A 23999-nucleotide genomic window follows, 5' to 3' on the forward strand; every position below is an offset into this window, starting at 1 on the left:
CAGCTTGTCTTGTTGTTTAAAGTCACCCGATCTTGAAGTGGCCAAGTTTCCTCGGAGGTCAGAGGTCTGCCGAGATCCTGGATTTCAATCCAGGCAGCAGCCCGTGGATTAAACCGAGTTCTCAATTTGTGGTGTGTTGATGGTCTCAGCCCGGTCACCAATGAGTCCACAGAAAGAAACAAATACTGTCATATAAAATTTGGTCTTGCGTTTCAAAATATTGGCTTGAGAATTTAAAATATCCGCTTGGCTTGTCATGCGATGGACAATTCACGAGACAATTACTGTCTGTAGCAGGGCGGGTGGGGGAGTGCTGCCCTCTGCTGCGTGAAGCAGACACATCACTCGAAGGCATCCCAGAGGCTACTTTGTGATGATATCCACTTCCTTGCGTCGTATTCTACCACGGAGGGTTGCACAGCTGACTGATGGCGCAATTTAGATAAAATGCGGAAACAGAATTCAAAAAAATTAAAGGTCACGCGATCCCTCTGTGGTGTATCTCTGGGAGAGCCTCTGCTTTGCACCGTTTGTCATGTGGGCAGCAATCGATAGCTCTTGGCTGTCAGGAGTAAAACGCTGAAGCGTGTACGAGCCTTGCGTTAGCCGATATTTAAGTTAAAATGCCGTTGGTTTAAAGAGCAACTTTTTGGCAAGCACCTACTACTGGTTTCTTCGCAATGCCGATGATGGTTGTGGCTTTGGTGGTGGTGGCAGTTGGTAATTGCTGCTCATTCAGAGGAGGAGTTGGAGATGCTGCTTGCTGAAACTGGAGCGTGCCACTAAGAGCTGGGGCCTTACCATCAGCCCCACCAAAACTAAGCACCTGCCTGGGTATTTTGTACCATCGGACACTCCACCCCCACAACTCCCAATCGGTGATGGGGCAGTTGTGGAGAGAGTGGAGAGTTTCCCATACCTGGGCACTGTGCTCATGACCAGCTCCAGTTTAACAGCAGAGGTCTCACTCCGAATCAGTCGTGCGGCAATATCTTTTCATCGGTTGCGTAACGCTGTGTGGAAGCTACCTGGTCTGTCGCTCCACGCGAAGTTTTAGTCTTCTCGGCCACAGTCATTCCCTCCCTTCTCTATGCTTGCGAAACGTGGACCCCCCTAATGGAGCATCTTCGCCGGTTATAAACATTTAGGCTGGCCTGCCTACGATCCATCCTGGGTTTAATCAGTGGATTGTGTGAGAAGCTCACAAATCCTTGAAAGATCTGGGCAAGGTCCCATCGGTGAGCTCCTCCGGCGGGGAAGGCTGCGATGGCTGGGTCATGTAGCCCGCATGCCCAGCCACCGCATGCCGAAACAGCTTTTATTCGGCCGGATTGAGGGGGCTAAGCGGGCGCGGCACGGGCTAGAGAAGAGATGGAGTGATGTGGTACAGGATGACATGGAGCTGAGTGGACTTGCCGATGACTGGTACAGCGGTGTCAAGATCGGCCTCTGTGGAGGAGGCTCGTGAAGGACGCTACTGGGCAGTTGGAGGCAGTCGCCCTCCAACAACAACGGAGGGCGGAGGAGCAACGCTCACAACAACAAGCGGAGTGCCGGGTGGCTAAAGCACACCAAGTTGGCACAGTAGGGGGCACAGGTGGTGCATCAGCCAGTCATCTCGGTCATCTCAGTCAGTCGACCCGTGGGACCTGGGTCTGCCCCGTGACCTCCTGCCAGCGGGCTTTCAACACTTCACGTGGCCTTAAGGTGCACATGGCCTGGCACAAGCGTCGTGGTGACATCACCGCCACTTAGTAGCGAATTGCGGTTGTTGGTGGCAGTTGCGGGGAACGGTGGCATAGTGGCTGGGCGCCACGGTGGTGAGATGTTAACTCCCTCGCTTGGTATACAGGAAGTCGTGAGTTCGATCCCGACCCTGATGCCTGTTGTATTTTTGGAGTTTGCACATTCTCTTGGCGTGGATTTTTTTTCGGGTCCTCCGGTTTTTCCCTCCATATTTAGAATCGACATCACACATTTAGAGTATTTGGCTGCTATAAAGTTCCACATTTTGAGTCACTTCGTTGGGCTATCATTTGTGACCAGGTCACTTGAGAAAAATAGCTATATAGCTTAGTAGGCCTTACCTGGTAAAATAAAAAATGTTTTTTGGGGAGTTTAGTTTATAAGTGTCTGAGTAGTCGGTGTGGATTGAACACTCCCGTGTGAACGTACAGCAGCAGCAGTGGGGCAATGACAATTACGACAACATGTGAATAGGCTTTACACTTGCTGGCAATAAAACAGGTGTTAAGATGTTCAAACACCAAATAGATACCTATTGCAAGGCATCAAGTCTTCATGAACCACACGTACTTGTGGCAAAATATGCAAACAAACTTGGTAAAAAATATATAGTTTAGTTTTTTGTTGGTAGCAGCGGCGGCGGCGGCAAGCGTCGTCAGTAAACTTGAAGTGATTGGTGGCCGCGCGCCGATGCGCCGCAGGGCTGAAGCGCATGTCGATGGCGGGGCTCACGGAGCTGCTGGAGGAGATGGAGTCGGCGGCGCGCAGCTTCTCCGAGGAGCTGGTGACGCAGCTGGCGCGGCGCGACGAGCTCGACTTCGAGAAGGAGGTGAACAACAGCTTCATCTCGGCGCTCATCGACGTGCAGAACAAGCAGAAGGAGCACCGTGAGTCGCTCCGCCGCAAGAAGCGCCGCAGCATCGCCGGCGACAGCCGAGCGGAGCGCGCCGGCGCCCGCATGCCCAGTGCGGTGAGTGGTGGCGCCGTGACGGCGGTGGCCGTGGTGGTGGCGGTGTGGCGTTGGAGCGGCGGTGAGGGTGGTGTTGTGGCGATTGGTGCTTGTGTGGCGGTGGTGGTGGTGTGATGGTGTTGGTGACATTGGCAGTGGTGGTGGTTTATTCCCCGCACCTCCGGTTAGCACGGTTGGTTACGTACGATGTGAAAGAAGTTCAATATACATGCATGCATACGTGATGACGATGGTGGTCGCAGTGTGGTGGTGGGGTTGTGTTTATGGTGGTGGGATGGCACGATGAGGTGGCGGATGGTTGGTTTTGGTGATGAGGTGGTGTGGTGGGGGTAGGGGGTGTAGCGGGCTGGTGGTGTTGGCGGTATGATGGGATGGCAGTAGGGTGATGAGGTGGGAGCATGGCGGGCTAATGGGGTGGCACGGTTACAATGTAGCAAGAGGGGTAGGATGCCAGAATAGCAGCAGCATGCCGTGGCAGTGTGACATGAGGGTGGGAAGTGGGAGTAAAGTGATAGCAGGGTGGCAGTTTGGAGGAGTAAAGGGGTGGCAAGGTGGTGAAGTGCCAAGAGGGTTGTGGGATGGTGTCAGTTGGGCATGCCAGCATGGCATGAAGATGTGAAGGGTCATGGGTTTTACAAGGTGGCAGGTCAGGTTGGGATGGTGGGTGGTGGGATGGCAGCGTGGCGGTGTGGTTGGTTAGGTAGCTGGGTGGCAGGATTTTAAGCTTGGCAGGGCAGTGAGGTGGTGGTGTAGCAAACTAGCGGGTTGCAGCAATGAAGTGTGGCAAAGTGGCAGCAAGAGGACATGGCAAAATAGCGGAGTGATGGGGTGGCAGGGATTGCAGCCTGGCAGTTCCGCTGACGCTCCCCTCGATGCCATCCAATCTCATTGGGAAGATTAGCTTGGGCTTTGATTAAATTACCAGATGAATTAGAATCCCGTGTAATGTTTGCCTTGGCTGTGAAATTGGCATGCATAAAGCAGTAGGGGAGCTCCTTTGAGAAATTAATTTAATGGTACACGTTCTGACAGCTAGACGAGATGGATTGTTCAAAGATTGATTTTTTTTCATCATCAAAATGACAAATTAACTTTGAATGAAAAATAAACAAACAAACCCGCAACTCTCTATACTCGGGGCTTAATTTTATTCTGGCGGAGAGGCCCTCATGCGGCACACTGCATCCAGTATACCTCTCGTGATGCCGAGACGACCACTGCTCATCGTGCTAGACGACACGGAGGACCGCGTGGAACCTCCTTGAGCGGTTGTGTCCAGCTGCTCCATGCCGAGTCTCCCACTGCGGCCCTCTCTCCAGGCCTACTGCAGTCTACCAGCGACCCATAAAATAGGCAGCAAGATAATGATGGTGCCCTTTGTTCCGATGTCTGTTTTACCGAACCAATATTATTCGTAGTAATTTTTGAAGGGTGGAAGTGGGGGTTAGATCATCGTGTAGGTTTCACGTCCATCGAACCTAAAACCCTCCCATACCTTTTTTCTGAAACGCCAATCAGATGGCGCATTTGTCTACGAGACGGCTTGATTGGCGTGGCTCTTATTCTTAGCTCTTTCGCTAAAGTCACGTTGAAGGGAAACAATACAATAAAATATATATAAAACAATAAAAATTCTCACGACGTTTCGACCATAACACAAACGGTCGTCATCAGGTGTGTCGGTTTGCATTAATTTATTCATTTTTGAACGGTGTATTTGTTTATTTATAAAAAAAAACGTCAGCGCCACGCGCAGCGATTTGGCAGTTTATTTAGAAGGACGAGTCCATCTATGTTCTGAAAAGAGGAGGGGGGAGACGAAAAATTAATGTATGCTGTCTGAAAGCCACTGTAAGCGTGAACAATCAATTAAGACCTGAAATGGTTTATCAAATCTTTCCAGTGATTGCTAAGCCAGAATCCATCTTCTCGGTTGAAATTGTCTCTGTGCTTGTATATATATATTTTATTATTTTATTGTTTCCCTTCAACGTGACTTTACCAAAAGAGCTAAGAACATGAATTACTGCAGTCACGAAAGCTTTAAATCAAAATTTGGCGTGCCTCTGTCGGGGTGTGGTGGAGGCTACAGCTCTCATTTACATACCTACATGATCTAACCTAAGGAAAATGTATTAATTCTGAATCAAATTAAGCCGTGGTTATACCTCATCCCACACACACACACAAGAGACGCTCTGTCTCTGGGTCTCCCGTGCCTGGGTCACATTGCTCTGTGTCGCTGCAGCGTTTCAGCATGGAGAACCTCTCCAACGTCATCCAGAACGGCATCAGGCAGACGTTCGGAAACGGAGGATGTGAGAAGCAGGTGACCGCCGCTCACCCACTCCCATTCATCCACCGCTCAACCCAGTTGCCATTCTCCCACCACTACACAACCAACACCACTCACCCAATGCCGCTCACCCACCAACGCTCACCCACCAACGCTCACCCACCAACGCTCACCCACCAACGCTCACCCACCAACGCTCACCCAAACACTGTTCACCCACCACCACACGTCCAACACCGCTCGCCCACTACCATCTAAAACAGTTCACTTAGTGACGTGTGTTTGTTTTGGCTCTCATATCGATTTGCTTCATTGCTGTACTTTAATTTCCTTGTTTTTGCTTTTGTCGTTTTGGAGACTCAAGTCACTCTTGCAAATGAGACCCTAATCCTGACCCTCTTTGAGTCCCTCACCTGGACAAACGAAATAAACTTGAATGCTGACGTTAGCCCCGTTTCGACAAAATCATCCCAACGGACGGGTGCGTTCCTGCGTGGGCAGGGAAGGGGCGGGGGGGGGATGCTTGAGGACAGGGGGTCGTAGCCGGGGCGATGAGATACCCACACGTCGAATCTCAAAAAGCTTGCCTCCCACTCGCTCGTCTCAGACGGACGTCTTTGTAACGAGTGTCCACCTCGCATTACGTGGGTCAGTGCGCAGCTCCCAGAGCGGCTCTTTGCTCACATTGAAAAAGGTTAATTCTGCCTTGGGGGGGGCAGTGGTGGGGGGGGGGTAAGGGGGGCGACCATCACAGTGTCCTCTCCTTCACCCGGCCGCCTTCCTCCTTGCAAGTGGCTCACGGCACGAGCTGCACACCACGTGCCTGCAGCAGCGAAATTTACAATTCTCCTGACGTCCGGATTAGCCGAGGTTTTGCCAACCTCCCGCCGCTAAAGAAGCTGCCACCACCGTTTCATTGCCGATCTACCCCGGGGAATGGCGCGTGGCGCCAGTTCACATTTTTTTCTTACAAATGTTAACAATTTTGTACCGATTATGCTATCATTGTCATGACACGTGACAGAGAATCCATTTGGAACTCTCACACAGTTCCCACAGTCTTGGTCCAGAGAAACAGAGTGCTCTGCCGCCCATGGAGAGGGAACTCTTGTTTTAGAGACAAGTTAGAGTCGAGAGTCTGATGAACGAAGGCTGCGTGCAAGGTGCATAGCACGGAAAGCGGATTTCTCACGTGTGACATCTTAAGGGCGGAACTTAATTTAGTGACCGGGCTGAGACCACCAACTCATGAGCACACAGTTTGATCACGGGCGGTTGCCTGGATTCGAACCCGGCCTCTCCAGCGGTTGCCATCCTCTGAGCCACCGGGCCGCCTGCTCGGTGGCCTGGCCGTCAGCTCTCCCGCGATGGTCACGAGGGCTTCTCTCTCTCTCTCTCTGTCTTGCACGTCCGTGTCGTCCCTCCAGTATCTGACGACGGTCATCCCTTACGAGAAGAAGATGGGTGCCCCGTCCGTGGAGGACCTGCAGATCCTCACCAAGAGTGAGTCCCTCTTTTGCACATAATGGGTTTTCTGGACGTGAATGCAACGGGGAAAAATAATTAAATTATATATTATGTTCACGCTATTTGAATTCCAAATCGATCGGCGTGAATACGTCACGTTTTAACTGACCGAGAGAACGAGATGTCAGCCCAGCATCGTCAAATTCTGCAAAATGTTCAGAAATCGGGGTCGCTTGTAACGAATAATGCTACGGTGAACGCTTCTGCAAGCACACGCATCTCAGAACGCATTTCGTAAACTTTTTGGTGAGGTCAACAACCGCAGGGTTCGCCTCCTTTCCCGTGAAACTTGAGCTGTCCATATTGGGAGTTCATTGGTTATTTTTTTTCCAGCCTCGGCCGATAATCCTGTAACGTCAAAAACCATCTTCCGTTGCAGTTTTAAACGCAATGAAGGATGACAGCGAGAAGGTCCCAACGCTACTGACAGACTACATCCTCAAAGGTGAGGCTCGCTTCTCGAGATGAGGTGACCGCGTACTACAGGTTGGGGTTGACGAGTCAGCGGCATTATCAGCCACGATCAATCCACTGCTGGAGGAAGGCCTGCCCAACTCGCCGTCATCCTTTTACGGTCCCACGGCGATGCAACGGTCCGCCCAGCACCTCCACACGAGCCAACCTCGTCGCTCCATCTCCCTCGACCTCGTCGCTCCATCTCCCTCGACCTCGTCGCTCCATCTCCCTCGACCTCGTCGCTCCATCTCCCTCGACCTCGTCGCTCCATCTCCCTCGACCTCGTCGCTCCATCTCCCTCGACCTCGTCGCTCCATCTCCCTCGACCTCGTCGCTCCATCTCCCTCGACCTCGTCGCTCCATCTCCCTCGACCTCGTCGCTCCATCTCCCTCAATCTTGTCGCTCCATCTCCCTCGACCTCGTCACTCCATCTCCCTCGACCTCGTCGCTCCATCTCCCTCGACCTCGTCGCTCCATCTCCCTCGACCTCGTCGCTCCATCTCCCTCGACCTCGTCGCTCCATCTCCCTCGACCTCGTCGCTCCATCTCCCTCGACCTCGTCGCTCCATCTCCCTCGACCTCGTCGCTCCATCTCCTTCGACCTCGTCGCTCCATCTCCCTCGATCTCGTCGCTCCATCTCCCTCGACCTCGTCGCTCCATCTCCCTCGACCTCGTCGCTCCATCTCCCTCGATCTCGTCGCTCCATCTCCCTCGACCTCGTCGCTCCATCTCCCTCGACCTCGTCGCTCCATCTCCCTCGACCTCGTCGCTCCATCTCCTTCGACCTCGTCGCTCCATCTCCCTCGATCTCGTCGCTCCATCTCCCTCGACCTCGTCGCTCCATCTCCCTCGACCTCGTCGCTCCATCTCCCTCGATCTCGTCGCTCCATCTCCCTCGACCTCGTCGCTCCATCCCCCTCGACCTCGTCGCTCCATCTCCCTCGACCTCGTCGCTCCATCTCCCTCGACCTCGTCGCTCCATCTCCCTCGACCTCTTCGCTCCATCTCCTTCGACCTCGTCGCTCCATCTCCCTCGTTGTCGTCGCTCCATCTCCCTCGACCTCGTCGCTCCATCTCCCTCGACCTCGTCGCTCCATCTCCCTCGACCTCGTCGCTCCATCTCCTTCGACCTCGTCGCTCCATCTCCCTCGACCTCATCGCTCCATCTCCCTCGACCTCGTCGCTCCATCTCCCTCGACCTCATCGCTCCATCTCCCTCGACCTCGTCGATCCATCTCCCCCGACCTCGTCGCTCCATCTCCCCCGACCTCGTCGCTCCATCTCCCTCGACCTCGTCGCTCCATCTCCCTCGTTGTCGTCGCTCCATCTCCCTCGATCTCGTCGCTCCATCTCCCTCGAACTCGTCGCTCCATCTCCCTCGACCTCGTCGCTCCATCTCCCTCGACCTCGTCGCTCCATCTCCCTCGACCTCGTCGCTCCATCTCCCTCGACCTCGTCGCTCCATCTCCCTCGACCTCGTCGCTCCATCTCCCTCGACCTCGTCGCTCCATCTCCCTCGACCTCGTCGCTCCATCTCCCTCGACCTCGTCGCTCCATCTCCCTCGACCTCGTCGCTCCATCTCCCTCGTTGTCGTCGCTCCATCTCCCTCGATCTCGTCGCTCCATCTCCCTCGAACTCGTCGCTCCATCTCCCTCGACCTCGTCGCTCCATCTCCCTCGACCTCGTCGCTCCATCTCCCTCGACCTCGTCGCTCCATCTCCCTCGACCTCGTCGCTCCATCTCCCTCGACCTCGTCGCTCCATCTCCCTCGACCTCGTCGCTCCATCTCCCTCGACCTCGTCGCTCCATCTCCCTCGACCTCGTTGCTCCATCTCCCTCGACCTCGTCGCTCCATCTCCCTCGACCTCGTCGCTCCATCTCCCTCGACCTCGTCGCTCCATCTCCCTCGACCTCGTCGCTCCATCTCCCTCGACCTCGTCGCTCCATCTCCCCCGACCTCGTCGCTCCATCTCCCTCGACCACGTCGCTCCATCTCCCTCGGTTTCTCTGCATCTGTGCCGCCTCTGTCCGCTGTGTCTGCAGAGGCTCTCATATTGTTTGAACTAAAACTTTTTAGTTTACCAGGTAAGGCCCCACTGAGCCATATAGTTCTTTGTCAGAAGCGACCTGGCCACAAATGATGACCCAACGGTGTGGCTTATCGCGTGAAAATGTATCGCAGCCAAATACTCTAGACGCGTGTTTCTTAATGTGGCGCGAAAAACCGGAGGACCCGGAGAAAAATCCACACAACCACGGGGAGGGACAGACATGCAAACTCCAAATATAAAGACTTGAAGGTCGCGATTGAACCCACGACCTCCTGTATACCAGGCGAGGTAGGCAACATCTCGCCACCGCGGCAGCCCTTTAACGTTAGCTGTGGCTAAAACTCTTGTCTGCAGCTCGCTCCAAGATACGGAAAAAAAAAACGGTGAGGCTCAGGGGGTAGTAGGCCGGGGAAGACGGCACACAGTGCCCGTCCCGACACGCTCTCTGCGTCACGTCCCGTGGGCCGAACGCGAACTGCTAATCGTTCGGGTTAACGAAGTGACTGGCGGACTGCAGCATGGACCAGAGAAACACGTTATTAACCACGGTACAAAATATCGCTTTTTTTTTTGCATCGCAAATCGTAGCTATGGAGGCGCTATTTTCACAGCCAAGCTTTTTTTTTCTTGGAAATGTCACACCCATGTCCCGTCTCCCTTTGAACTAAAACGCGTGTCTTCATATTATTATGTTTCCGCTGTGTTCATCTCTGATTTTCCATTTGTTGGCGTGTGGTGTGTGTCTGTGCATGCTGTGCGTGTGGTGTGTGTGTGTGCATGTGATGCGTGTGGGTGCGTGCGGCGCGTGCGGTGTGTTTTTGCGACATAGCTCTCGTATGAAGGGACTTTTTATTTTTTATTCCAAGGTTTGTTCTCAGCTTCGCCGCTTAGCCTCCCCCACCGTGTCGTGAAATTTGTGTGCCCTGTGACTCGTTGGGTATGGTTCGCCTGGGCTTTGCCGCCGCAGTGGTGGCGGTGCTGTGGACGCGACGCACACTTTACCTCGCTTCCCTGCTTTAGCATTGGTCCCGCCCCCTCTGGTTGTTGCATAAGCAAATGTCTCACTCTTCTGATCACCTGGAGTAGACGGTGGTGGTGGTGGAGCGATTGCTGCTATGGTGTGGCAACTATTGTCGCACCAACCAGCAAACCTTCCGCCACCATGCCATATTGACTCGCTACCGCATCTGGGGTGATGCATGACCGTGCAAGTGTATTTTGTTTAAATGTCCCCCCCTCCCCCCCCCGGCAGCCTTGAGTGAAGGCTGCCTTCGCTTCAGCACTGTATCTGCCTTGTGGACTGCGAGCAACACGACCTGCGAACCCCACTCTGCGTAGCCTTACCTAGCCTCATCCTTGTAGTGAATCCTATCCGACCCTACTTGACTCGACCCGAACCTTACGTGACCCTACGCGACCCTTATTGGCTCTACCCGAACCTTCCCACCTGCCGCCTACCCGTCTACCCACTGAGTCCCGCCCTCTCGGAGTAAAGCAGCCAATCGGCGGTGGCTTGCCGGTAACAGAGCTCAATCCGCAGCCATGTGATTGGTTGTTTGCCTTCTGCTGGCTGGGTAGGGGGAGGAGTGGAGGTGAAGCCACGTTTTTGCTAGCCGCACTGCATCATTGTAATGGGCTTATCGTGCTGTTTAGACTTTAGCCGGTGTTTGGTCGTGTACTTTGCCAAGCAAACATCGTCTTTGAACGCTATTTACGCTTGAGATGTCAGTATGATTCAAGCTTAGATTATGCACATGAGTGAATTTTAATTTCCAGCATTTGTCACAGCTGCAATGACGTTTGTCAACTTGTCAAGTTATCCTAATGAAACCATGAATACATACATTCCTAATTATCTTAATTGACTTGCATTGTTGTACAAGCAGAACCATCTGGAGGCCCTTGTCTTCATCTGATGTGTTATTTTCATATTCACACGTGTAAAGCAACCACAGGATGTCCCAGTTTGACCGGGTCTGGACAGTTGCAGTGGCTTAAGAAAGGCTGCTCTGGTGCCCCAAAGCATTTGCGAAAATCAGGATATTGTCCCATTTTTATACGTCCTGTCCTCGCTCTCGACCAACGACATGGGCACAGGGCAGGGCTGCCCGAGTAGTGGGCGGGGCTCCCTGGGTAGTGGGCAGGGCCTCTGAACAGGTGAGGCCAATTTCGGCCAAGAGGGAAGCCACTCGCTGGGTGGGGATAGTGGGTTGAGTGGGCGGGGCTATGTGAAAGTAGGCGGGGCAGAGGGGTGTGGCTGCCAGCTCGCCACGTTGTCCCCCCGTTGAGCCTCCCAGAAATGTGCTCGCACACGCGCCGCACGCACTCGTCGCTTTAATTTTGCTCCGCTTCCCTCTTCCTTTCCACAGTGCTTTGTCCGACTTAAAAGCGAACAAGGGACTTGGGGGTTGGGGGTGGGAGGGAGCGAGAGGAAGAGGAGGAAGAGGAGGACGAGGCGGGCGATGGGGAACAAACGCTGGACCGCAGCGCAGCGGGGGGAGGAGGCGCGCGACGGGAACCTCGTGAGGCGACGCTCGCCGATCGGACGGTGTGCCATAGCCCCCCCCCGTTTAGGTGTCCACTATTCGTGAGTGGTAGCGAGTAAAGCGTGCGTAGTCTAGCGTTTGTGGGTCAATGTGCAATGGCGTGGCATGTGTATATCGTTTGAACCGGAGCTTTTAACGTTCCATCACCACTACAGTCTTTCTCTCCCACCCCACGCCACCCCACCGAGCGAGCAGCTGTCTCTGTACGTACGTCTTCGGGGTGTGAGCCGGTCTTGAGGAGCAAAGCAGCCCAACTGTAACGCTTTAGCGACCAGCGCACGAGAGGCCGCTGCTTCTGCCGAAAATGCCGGACCTGCCGTCGATCATGGGCAGCGGGAAACAAAACGAAAAAAGCAACGTGCTGAATTTTCCAGAAAATCAAGTATGTGGCGTTTGCGCACTGACCAAAACATATTTTCTAAAGCGGTAATAACGAGCAGTTGCATTCATAGCAAACCAGGGGTGTTCGCTGTTAACTCCTCTTTTTCCACTGGCATTACCTCGCCGAGCCGGCGCGAGGAGGTCCTCTCGTTACGGGTGGTTTTCAACTGGCTGTCTGCCGTGCCGAGCCGAACTGGAGCCAAACCGTGCTACGCTGGCCTCGCGAGACACCTGAATCTGGCTCGGGGCCCAAGCGCGGCCAGGAGTTCTTAGTTAATGACGCAGTCCTTTCGTGCGCCATCACTTGATGCCACTGCATCAAGTGACGGGGCACGACGTCGTTTGCGACGTCGGCGGCACGGTTTGGGTTGAGCAGTGGAAAAATAACGTGGCCCCTCCCCAGTTGGCTCTACTAAACTATGAACTATTTTTATTTTACCAGGTAAGGCCCACTGAACCATATAGCTCTTTCAGAAGCGACATGGCCACAAATGATAGCTCAACGAAGTGGCTTATCACGTGAAAATTTATAGCAGCCAACGCACGTTGATTCTAAATGTGGAAGGAAGAACCGGAGGACCCGGAGAAAAATCCACGCAACCACGGGGAGAGAGAGACATGCAAACGCCCAATATACAAGCGTCAGGGTAGGAACCCACGACCTCCTACATACCAGGCGAGGCAGTTAACATCTTGCCACAGTCGCTCGGCATGGCTTGGCTGGGTCCTGGCATGGCTCGGTTGTCCAGTGGAAGAGAGGTACAAGGTAATGGGGGTGGGGGCCCTCTTACGTTGGGTTTGCTCGACGAATGCTAAAATCGAATCTGAAAAAATCTGATCTCGAGAATGTGCTTCTGTTGCTGCCGTTTTACTCCTCACGCGCGGTGGCTGGTTTAAGATGCTTAGCTCATTAAGAAAATTTACACTCGAAGCAAATAACAGCACATTGTTATGCACTGAAATATATATTTTCTTTGTTTTTCCAAGAGGAAATTAATAGCGAACTATTTAAAGTGTACATAAATTAATGAACGTAATAACTGCATACGCAACTTCTGAGATCCTGATAGACTTGTAGCTTTTTTGGTTTGTGATAATGCAGTATTTATTCCATGTAGCGTATTAACTTGTATGGTTTACCTATGTTTTCATAATGGTAAACAAAAATTCATCACTAAATAACATTCGAGATGCTTACATTTTGATTAACGGTGCTGTAAGCAGCTTCCACGTACAAATTGGTATGGGGCAAAACGTAAACACTTTTGGGCCAAATAATTTAATGGGATTTCACATTTACGCCCCCACTAGCATGATGTGTCGAGCCTCTTCCATCGTCAATTCTCCATTCAAGTCACATTGATGTATCCTTCAAACACCCCCCCCACTCCCCTGCACAAACATGGAACGTTCCAGGTTGTAAGGAGTCCCAATGGCACCTCGGGGTTGTGCCATTGTTCTATAGGTGGTGGCGGAGGGGGTTGGTTATGCCGTACATCGGGACCATTGATTTCACATCGTGGAAAGGTGGAGCATTCCCTATCTTGATGCCAGCATCAGGATAAATCTTCGTCGCGATTTGCGAATGCGAGTACAATTACCAGCAAGCCGGTTTGGCCTGTAAAGCTCTCGTCTGCGCGCGTACGCCTCCCTCTTTGTCAATCCACTGCTAGATAAAAGCCTCCTCGCGTCGTGCGGGTCATGAGGTTCAAGTGACCATACCTCACCGCGCTCGCAGTGCACCTGCTTATCGTCGGATCCCGTAAGCGAAAGCGGGAATTGATACCTGCGTAGCTTGTACTTGGATGGGCGACCACCGTGCGTCAAACCGGCGCTATAAGCCGCGGGGGACACAATGCAGGTCGCGAAGGGCAGTTGAGCAGAATGAATTGTTGTACTGTACCTCTGTGCCCCCACGTCTGAGCACATCGCCTTCACCAACCCACACTGACGAGCGCGGGGAAGCGTGGTCAAACAAACCCCAACGCAACCCGCCGGAGCGTGGGGAGACCCTCGTCCAGCAGTGGATTGACAACGGGCGATTGACGTGTACAGATGCACGACAATTGGCTTCAACCTCGAGCGTGGCCTTTGGAGGATGCCGCTGTGGGGCTCTTGAACATTTTCGCCCGCCCATTTTACCGTGATCGAATACGAGCCCTTGGCTGCATGGTGGTCAGTGAGTGGTCCATGGTGATGGTGTTCCTCGTAGTGAGTCGGTGCGATGACCGGGATGCCCCAGAGGGCAAGGCTGGAGGCTCCTGAGGGACAGAAGCCTCCAGCCTTGCACTCGCACCTCATCAGTCACTGTCGATTCCGAGTGACGTTTCCACGCGTGCACGCACAGCCCTGTTGTTGTCAATCAAACTGCTGGATAGGTGACCACAGCGCCACACCGCGGGAGCACAGAAGTGCAGTGCGATAACGGATTTTCCTGCACCCCCCCTCTGCTGGGCCCACCTTGCACCCTGTGACCAATCGCCCGATCTCGTCAGGTTGAGCCTGCATCGTCGTCGGATCGGTGAGCACCATGCATAACAGGTGTTACAGGTTGCTCCGGGGGGGGGGGGAGGCGGAGTGAATCTTATCGCGTTGGAATTGACGAGAAACAATCAAACCAAGTTAACGCTTGGAAGGGAAAAATACAAAATACAACCGCGGTACAGCGTTTCAAAACGGCTGTGAATTCGTTGCAACCGAATTCTCAGCCAAAAATGTGTTGTGCGAGTAATGTCGTGAAATCGATCGTTCGGAGGATGCACCGGAATTCCCATGTCGATCGTTGGCTGTAGAATCTTGAATGGAATTTTCAAATCAAGACGTTAATTTCACTCGCAGTAAACATGCGGAGTTTTCGACTCCGTACTATTTTATAAAGCAGCAGCGGTAACACGGTGTAGTCGCGGTTTCCTTATGGAGATTCGAGATGGAAATTCGATGACAAAGCACTGCCTATTGCAGTCTACATTGCCTGCGAACGCCCCATCAATATGACTACGACTCATACAATTGAACTCTCGGTATAGCGAATGCATATCATGAGTTCCAACATTTCAGATGTATTTTTTTTCAGTTTGTAGCTATGATACTTGTACAGCAAGGCTCTTTGTATATATATATCTCCTTTGTAATGGTTTACTCCTAATCACAGGCATGCGGATAATCTTACGACGACCCATACGTTCATCGTTACTACAAAACCCCACTACGAACAAATACTCCAGCTTGTTGTTGAGCTTCCGTTGAGCCGCCAAGAAACATTTGCGTTCCTTTGATACACAATCGTTTCCCCCCCCCCCCCTCCATGTTACAATAACTTAAGTAGCGAGAGTTTGCGTGCGACGATTCGCCTCCAGTGATTTCTCACTGGCCATGTACCCATTTCATGTTCTGATAGAAGCCTCTCAACTGCTGGATGCAAATCTCAGTTTCCCCACGGATTAATGTCGATGCATGTCTTAGGTGTGTACATGTGATGATGATGATGCTGATGCAGACTCCGCGGTGATGGATAAAGGAAACAACTTCTAAACAAACAAAATGTTCGCGACTCTTTATTTGTCTTGTCCTCTGCCGGCCTTCCGCTGTGTGCCTGTGGATTGCGCTGTGTTGCAATTTGAGATGGTCGTCACGGTTTTGCAGCTGATGTTGCAGAAATGAATGTTTAAAAATAACTTTTGATTATTGTAAGTGGGCGCCACAGTGGCGAGATGTTAACTACCTCACCTGGTATGCAGGAGGTCGTGGGTTCGATCCCGACCCTGATGCCTGTATATTTAGAGTTTGCGCGTGTCTCGCTCTTTCTATTCTGTTTCTGGGTTAGATCGCATAAATATGAATGTGTCGTTAAGTCAGGCATGCTGCGGCATGGGATAGTTCTGGACGGGAAGTGCTTTTTGATTTCTTTCGGCCACGGGAGAGCAACTTTTTATATCGGCGACTGTCAAACTTACAAATCAGATGCAGGCCCCAGCTGTCCCTAGCGAAACCTCGCCCGGCCACCCTTGTCCCCCGTCCCCCCCAACTTCCGTGCCGAGTGCAAGCCGAAGGGGAGGTGCCGATGTCTCCGCCGCCAAAGACGCCGTCGCCTGCGCCATTACCTTCACGGCCATGAATCTTTGTTCTCGAACGAGCCAGGGGCTTTCGCTCGCCGCGGGATGAGGCCTGGATGGGGGAAGCGCACCCGTGGGTATCTCGCGACGCGATGCCGAGAGAGCCCCGACTGGAATGAGATGCGTGTGTGGAACTTGCGGAAGAAGGGTGCAAAACTGGGCCAATTGGTGATTTGGGTTTGTTCAGAGCATCGCTCTGCCTACGCTACGCAAATCTGTTGTGGTGATTGGGAATGTTGTGTGTTCGTCATTTTATTATAACTTGGCAAATGCCAATGACAGCTGTGCTGATTATAGATGGCTTCAGTCTGCACACACTTGCTTTGAATTGTAGCAAAAGTTGAGCGTTAAAAGAGTTAGTTAAAACTCTTGAAGTTTTTCGTGGGTAAATTCTTGTCAAGTTGACACATAGCGTACTAAGAATGGCACACTTATCAACGCGAAAGTAATTCAAATAAAACGTGTTCAACCATCTGTCAATCCACCGTAATGTATAATTATAGACTGGGGCCCTTCAGAGCAGGGAGAAAGAGAACAATCATTGTCTCTTATCACGGCCTAACGTACCAGGCCAGAATCCTCCTGCAAAGCTGTCTTGAGACTCGGTGAGGCTATCCTGTTGAAATAAACAATCATAACCTGTGAACTGGGATAACCAGGCAAGTCAAGAAGGGCTGATTCGGCAAGACTCGCTGGGTTTCTTTAAATAAAAAAAATCTTTAACAATTTCCCCAAGTTGTATAGCTCAACTGTGCTATCGGCATCGTGTCACCATAGGACCCTGTATTATTTGAGATCAGCCCGTGGAAGTGAATATCACAGAACTACAGCTGAGATCTCTTTGACCTGTTCCAAAAGTAGGGAAACAGCCCTTTATCATTCGCCCTGCCACCGAGAGTAATGTTTGTCGTGTGACATTAAGCACCATATTTTTTCATTCTTAGAGCTGGAATTTATCCAAAATAAATGTAGAATCAAATTGCCTGAGTTCAATTGCTTGTTTTTAAGGCAGTATTATTGACGAATGTGTGGAGTTTTGTTTTAATTGGTGCTAGTGCACCCAATGCCAACGCAGTAAACAGCATCACCAATGAATTTGTTCAACTTTAATGCGATCGGCGTTTTTTGTTTTGTTTGGTGGCCGGGCTGAGGCCATCATCGCCCCTCCACTTGGAGATTCCAGTTTAATGACTGGTGGCGAGAACCCTGACGGGTCCTCGGCAACTTGGCGGTACCAACTCGACACTCGTACATACCTGGGCCACCCAGCCGCTCAACAGCGTGCCAAGGTGTTTTGTGTCTCTCCCTTAACAAATGGGAAACTCGCGCTGTGTGTTCAGCTGGTTGGCTGCTCGCTACGAGAGCGGAACGGGCACGGCTCATCCGCAGCTACCGTGGGAAAGACCACAGGTGGGGCGCGGATCGAGAGTCAAAGTCCCGAGGCTAGCGCCCCAGAGACTGGCGGCCAAAGCCATCGGTGTAGACTCTTCAACCAACGGTTTGAGTACGCAACTTGACTGGATCTTTACTCAAGGTGGACGATGCCGGCCATGGGGTTGGTGGGCCTCCTAGGGATGGCCGTGGTGCTGGCAGAGTGTCGGGGAGACGATCACATTCCTGTGCCCCCTGGCGGGGGGGAAGGTTTCCTCATCGGCAACATATTCCACAACAAGACTGCGATCACCGACCGAAAGTAAGTGAACCGCGAGCAGCGTCTCGTGAACATCTTGGGAGTGAGTTAATGTGGCATGCTCGTCAACGGGCAGTTTGTGATCGTGCCAAGAGCTAGTGTGAGATGTAGCCATCGAGTGTGCAGGCGGTGCAACTGCACCGGGGCGACACGAAGGGCAGTTGAAGCCCGATGATGGCACGGTTTGTGTCGCGTCACGTCCACCAAGACGTCAAGATGCATCCCTTGCCGTTGTTTGGCACATCTGCTCACCCACTCACCTGCTCGCTCGCGCACTCTTGCAGTGTCCAGCCAATATACCCACTCACTCACCCACCCACTCACCTGCTCGCTCGCGCACTCTTGCAGTGTCCAGCCAATATACCCACTCACCCACCCACTCACCTCCTCGCGCTAATTGATGAAGTGGCCCTTGTACTGTAGTGGGTAGTGCCTTACACCGACAATCCCTACTCCCATGCCAGCATAGCAGTTCCGGAGAAAAAAATATCGAGCGAGAAATTGCGACCCCCACCCCCACCCCGCTTACAACAATAACGATGATGTGATGATGATAAATTGCATTTATAGAGCCCCGTTGTACTTAGATACTCGAGGCGATGTTGTGCATCACAAAAACAACACATGGCATGGCTCATGGGGAGAGAAAATCTAAGACGGAGGTCTGCAACCTGCGGGTCCGGGAAAGCATTCGGCTGATTAAGGACCGTTTGGTATTCACCACGGTGTGCATTGTGGCTCTTGAAATATTAAAGGGGGGTTTTTTTGTTTGGACTGATTTCGAGAGAAAAAAATGTCTCATTGTTATTTTGATTGTCGGCCACCTGATCTAAGAGTACAAGGGAGAAGCTGATTCAGAGAACTGAAAGCGGGCGAAAATCAATCGCACTGCTGCTGTGGTTTCCGAAGCGCAAAGGCATAAACATAGCGGCCTGAATCTCTCATCTGATCTGTCCTCGTGACAGATTGAAACATCATTTATTTTCGAACAGTTCTTTGTGTGTGTGTGTGCGCGTTTAGTTTGTTGTTCCCTCCCCCTCCCCGCACCTACCGAGTGGCACGGTCGGCTACGTACGGTGCGAAAGAAGTTCAGCATGCATGCGTACGTACGTGCCGGCGGCGCTCGGTGTTAGGACGAGAGGGGTAGCTAAGGTACCACGTGCCGTTTGACGTGCGCACGTGACACCTGTGTCGGTCGTCTTGCAGTCACCTGGAGGAGGAGCTGAAGGAACACGTGGGGGAGGTGGACGTGTCCAAGATGAGCGAGGCGGAGCAGGAGTTTTATTATTTCACGTGAGTGGCGCTGGGTTTTAAGTGGCTTTTTTTTTGACACCACGAGATTTGTGGCGGTTTAGGGGAGGTCCAGGGAGTCGGGGGTTGGGAGGCCCAATCATCACAATATTTTTCGTCATCATCACGATCATCACCATCACGATCATCATCATTACCATCACAATATTTTTCATCATCAATATCACGATTCATGGGCAGATAAGTCCCGTAGGTGTCCACTGCACATTTCGTAATTTGTTTCCACTTTCCTGTCTACCTTGTGCTAATACGCTCAGGTAGTGTGCACTTCTTTCTGGCGCCAATCTCTTATTATGATTATGTTGTCGTCAGGCCCATTCCCTGTTAGGTCTTCCAGGAAAGTATCCAATGGGAAATGTATCGCCGTATCTCCCGGCGCCGCAGTTGAAACACTGGTGGCAAGTTTCTTAAATCTTCACTCCCCACAAACACCGACCCCCGCCTCCTCTGTCCACCCAGCAGTATAAATTAATTGGCCAGAGTCCGTCGGGTCGGGATGTCGCACGTGGTGGGGTGAAGTGTGGCCAGCGTGGAAGAGTAGGCCAAATTCTCCATTGGAGTATAGTGAGCTAGGGGGAGCTCTCTATACAGTATATCTCGAGTGGAGGCCCATCTGCCAACAGTCCCTTTAACAACACATATCCGGAATGCAGATTTACCGTTTCACATTTTGTGTTGTCACAAAGACTCTGCAGGGAATGCGGCGCTTCCTGCGCTTGTTTTGTGTCCCCGATCGGACGCTTGAACGGTGCCGCAGGATGCACGACTTTGACGGCAACTCGTTCCTGGACGGCCTCGAGATGCTGGCGGCGCTGGCGGACACCCTGCAGGAATCGCTGGGCGCCGTGGGTCCAGAGGAGCGACTCGCCGTCTACGAGCGTGAGCTTTCCCCATTGCCGGGGTCGACAACCAAAATAACAATAATAGGAAGAAGAAGAGCCATTTTATATCGGATTCGATACTGCGTGGTGAATACGAGACGGTACTGGTCCTTGATGAATGACTGTCGTGAAGCAGCAGTCCTTGAAGAGCCGCACGCGGCTACGGAACCGCAGGCTTGTCGACTTACGGAACCGTTCGACTTACGAACGTGTCTCAGGAACTGTGTTCATTCGTAAATCGGTGACCGTCCGTATCTAAATGGAGCTGATGGCGTGTCGCCCCCTCGCGGCCACCAGGGATGGTGGACGAGGTTCTGCAGGAGGACGACTCGGACGGGGACGGCCTCCTCTCCTACGCCGAGTACAGCCGCGCTCACGGGCGCACGGCCGGCACCGCCGGGGTCACGGAAGCCCCGGGGACCCGGGAGGGGCAGGGAGCCTGAAGGGAGTGGGCGGTGGTCGCTGTGGTGGGAGGTGGGGGAGGGAGTCACGAGGGGGTGGGGCTCGGGGGTGAGTGGAGCGGGTCACTGTCGGAATAGGGGCAAGGGGAGAGGAGGTGGGGGGTCAGTGATGGAGCTACTAGGGGGGTGAAGGGAGGGGGTCAATAGGGGGGTTACTGGGGGGTGGTGGAGGGAGGTCAGTGAGTGGGGCTACTCGGGGGGTGAAGGCGTTGGGAGTGAAGAGTAACGGGGGGGGGGGGGGGGTGAGTCACGAGGTCCTGCCTACGCCGTACAGGTGATGGGGCTATTTTGTCCATACTGCACCACGCATGTCAGTACAATGGCTATTACGACACTGCCCTCTGCTGCCCACAACATAGGCTGCGTGTTTGAATGCGATCTAATAAAGAGAGATGATGCTGATGATGATGATGGTTTCTGTCACTTTGTGTCTGCCCAAACAAAGGGCAACCACCGCCATTATTACAACCACCACTGTTATTACAACCACCACCATTATTACAACCATCACTGTTATTACAACCACTACCAACAGCACCAATACCTTCACCATCACAATCAACCTCATCATTATTGTACTACCACATCACAACAAACCACCATCTCCAAATCACCAACAAAGACACAGATCTCCCGTATAGCCTTCACAGACTGTTGGGGCAAGTGCAGTTAGCGAGTAGCACCTATGAAGGCCGGCACGGCACACGAAGGGGTGGGTGGCAACCACCATGCCCGACCGCCTTTGTCTCCCGAGTGGCTACGTTGTTATACATCGCACGAGGTACTCAACTGAGGCTGAATCGACCTAGGGGAGGCCCAGAACCGGTCCAGATAACCTTCACCGGTGTTGGCCGTGGGCTAGAATCGAACCCGGGTTGCAGGGTTCATAGGGCAGCGTAGCGCTAACCGCTACGCCACCACTCCCACTATCGCCACCATAAGTAACGCCACTAAACCAAACCATGTGACCGAAAGGCGTGGGGAGGCTCTTCATCCAGCAGTGGATTGGCACGTGGCTGCGCATACAACATCGCTGTTCGTAATAGAGGCCTTTTGGGTTAGATCGCGTAAAAATATGTGTCGTTGAACCCGCCACCAGCCGACACAGCCCATGAGTAAGGTTTGTCACGTAAACAGAATGTGCCAATTCGTTACTAGTTCAGCACTAACCGGTGTGTTGGAGAGTAAACCCCACACCATTTACAATTCGAGTTTGACGTTTCGCCAGTTATTACAACAGGATCATCAGGCGGACAGCTCTGGCTGTCGTGATAACGAATTGGCACGTTTTTTGTTGACGTGACCAACCTTACTAATTGTCTGTGTCGGGTGGTGGGCCCCCACCCCACCACGCGATCTAACCCCAAACCCCCTCGATTGCGGACAATATTGGTGGCGAAAGCGTGCCGCGTGTTGCACAGCATCGCTGTTGCCCGTGTGTCGGCGTGTGGCGAGTGTGTCCCTGACGTGTAACCGTGGATACACCACACACCCGGCTCTACGTGCCCGTACGAGTGTGGTCTACGCGACGCCTTCACGTGGCCTCCGAAGCCGCGAGAGGCAGCTACACTCGTAAAAAGACGATCGATTTTTGAATGTCAAAATGCTCGGCTCCCGCCCCCACACCGAATCGCTGGAATGATTCAATACGACAGCCGTGGTCGATGAATCGTCGTCAGACCCGATGGGTGGGTCCGTTCGCACGTGGCCAAGTTAAAGGTGTCGAGTGGTCGCGTGTGGCAATAACCAGGTTGCGGGCAGTGCCGGGTTAAGCTAGTGCGGGGCCTGGAGCATTTTGTTTTATAAAGGGGACCTCAATTAAAACAAAAACACGTAAATATTAAAACACATACATCTTTTTTACTTGCATAGTAAAGTAATTGTTTTTTTCATTTGCTATACAGCCAGATAATACGACAAATCGCTAACCTTAAACACCCAGTCGTTCATAAAAGTTGAAGGCACTATAGTACTATAGTAATAGAGCAAGTGCAGAATCACTGAACTGGAATTGATAGCTTGAAAGCATTTAGCGCGGGGCCCTTGAAAGTGCGGGACGCGTAGCTACTACACATGTAGTTGAAGTAGCTACTACACATGTAGCAGCTCGTACATATGTAGTAGCTGCCACATATGTAGCTACTTTTGCTACGAGGATAATCCGGCACTGCGTGGGGGTGTTCGGGGTGGCGGGTGGAGCGGTGGCGCGATGGTTTGCGCAGTGCGCTCTAAGGCAAAAACAAAAATTCCCGGCCTACAGCCAGAACAAAATCAGAAACTCTATTTAAACTGGAAGAATCCGATGAGCTGTGAAGCTCTTTTTCACAGATGTCCAATAGGGGCGGGTCACAACGTTACAATAACAAACAATAAAACACACACAATAGGGGTGCAGAATACAAGTTAAACAAATCACTTCAACAATTTCGTTTTATTTTACCAGGTAAAGCCCACTGTGATTTTCAGCTATTTTTCAGAAGCGACCCGGACACAAAATGATAGCTCAACGAAGCGGCTTATCATGTGGCCATTTCTAGTAACCAACTAATAATCTAAGTAATATAAATGCATGCTTCTAAATGTGGAGGGGGAAACCGGAGGACCCGGAGAGTGAAAACAATCCACGAGACCACGGGCAGAGTGAACATGCAAAGTCCAAATATACAGCAGGCGTCTGAGGTCGAGTGAGATCTGAATTCTGAACCGGTTCTGAGCCCCCCCCCCCCCCCGTGACTTACAGACGCGCACCGCTCGCACGAACCAACTAAAACGCTAACGCTTAATCTTCTTCATTGTTGCGGAAAGTACCGTGAGCTCAGCGAGCGCCTCTCGGGAGCCGCTACGACGCATGGTGAGAGGGGGTGGTGATCTCATCGGGGCCACGCCTTTGTCTTTTTCCCCAGCTCCGCTTTTTTCTAAAAAAAAAATGCACTAGGTACTGCGCCTATTTAAGGCCGAGTCGATCTAGGCGACGCCAAAAGCCGGTTCATATATCACGAGCCACGGATTGTTGGCTGGCGCCGTCCTCCGGCAAGCACACTCAGCCAGGTTCTTAGCCTAGTGCCTAGACTTGAGTAGGTGGGCTAAGTGCTGTTAGCGAGCACCTATTAATCAAGACACGGCTCTCGAAGGGGTCGTGTTGCGAGCAAATATTCCCCCCTATAGCCTTAACAGACTGTAGGGGCAAGTGCTGTTAGCGAGCACCTATGAAGGCCGGTACGGTACACGAGGGGGTGGGTGGCCAGCACCACGCCCGACCGCCTTTGTCTCCCTAGTGGCGATGTTTACACTGCACCAGGTACTCATTTGAGGCTGAGTCGACCTAGGGGAGGCCCGGGACCGGTTCAGATAATCGTCACTGATGTTGGCCGTGAGCGGGAATCGAACCCGAGTCACCAGGTTCATAGCGCAGCGCGCTAACCGCTACACTATCGCTCCCCACCGCGAGCACACACATACATACATACAAACAGACAAATATCCCCCGTATAGCCTTAACAGACTGTTGGAGCAAGTGCTGTTAGCGAGCACCTATGAAGGCCCGACCGTCTTTGTCTCCCCAGATACT

At 52.5% G+C, this 23999-nt stretch overlaps 2 protein-coding genes across 5 annotated transcripts in view; both read left to right on the forward strand.

Moving 5' to 3' along the window:
• LOC116947329 (fasciculation and elongation protein zeta-2-like) overlaps positions 1-15517 on the forward strand; it is a 57354-nt gene extending 41837 nt beyond the window's left edge. For 2 of the 3 annotated variants that reach the window (XM_032962930.2, XM_032962932.2), the window contains 5 exons: positions 2448-2716; positions 4965-5045; positions 6440-6515; positions 6919-6984; positions 11419-15517. In XM_032962930.2, the coding sequence (XP_032818821.2) occupies positions 2448-2716; positions 4965-5045; positions 6440-6515; positions 6919-6984; positions 11419-11435 (509 nt within the window). In that variant the 3' untranslated portion in view covers positions 11436-15517. Of the gene's footprint in view, positions 1-2447; positions 2717-4964; positions 5046-6439; positions 6516-6918; positions 6985-9878; positions 11265-11418 lie in introns of those variants that run through there. The other variant, XM_032962931.2, reaches the window with a different exon arrangement.
• A 133-nt stretch (positions 15518-15650) lies between these two features.
• On the forward strand, positions 15651-20423 carry LOC142929336 (multiple coagulation factor deficiency protein 2 homolog). Of its 2 annotated transcripts, XM_076070472.1 has the most exons (4): positions 15651-17781; positions 18985-19071; positions 19847-19968; positions 20268-20423. In XM_076070472.1, exons 1-4 carry the CDS (start codon positions 17630-17632, stop codon positions 20411-20413), a joined length of 507 nt encoding a protein of 168 aa, XP_075926587.1. In that variant the 5' UTR covers positions 15651-17629; the 3' UTR covers positions 20414-20423. The 2 variants fall into 2 exon arrangements, with proteins under 2 accessions (XP_075926587.1, XP_075926586.1); XM_076070471.1 differs by lacking the exon at positions 20268-20423 and having other exon boundaries at positions 19847-20254.
• Positions 20424-23999: the final 3576 nt, after the last annotated feature.

This window comes from Petromyzon marinus, chromosome 29 (genome assembly GCF_048934315.1).
Source record: "Petromyzon marinus isolate PM22_M1 ecotype Great Lakes invasive population chromosome 29, UKy_Petmar_22M1.pri1.0, whole genome shotgun sequence".
NCBI lineage: Eukaryota > Metazoa > Chordata > Hyperoartia > Petromyzontiformes > Petromyzontidae > Petromyzon > Petromyzon marinus.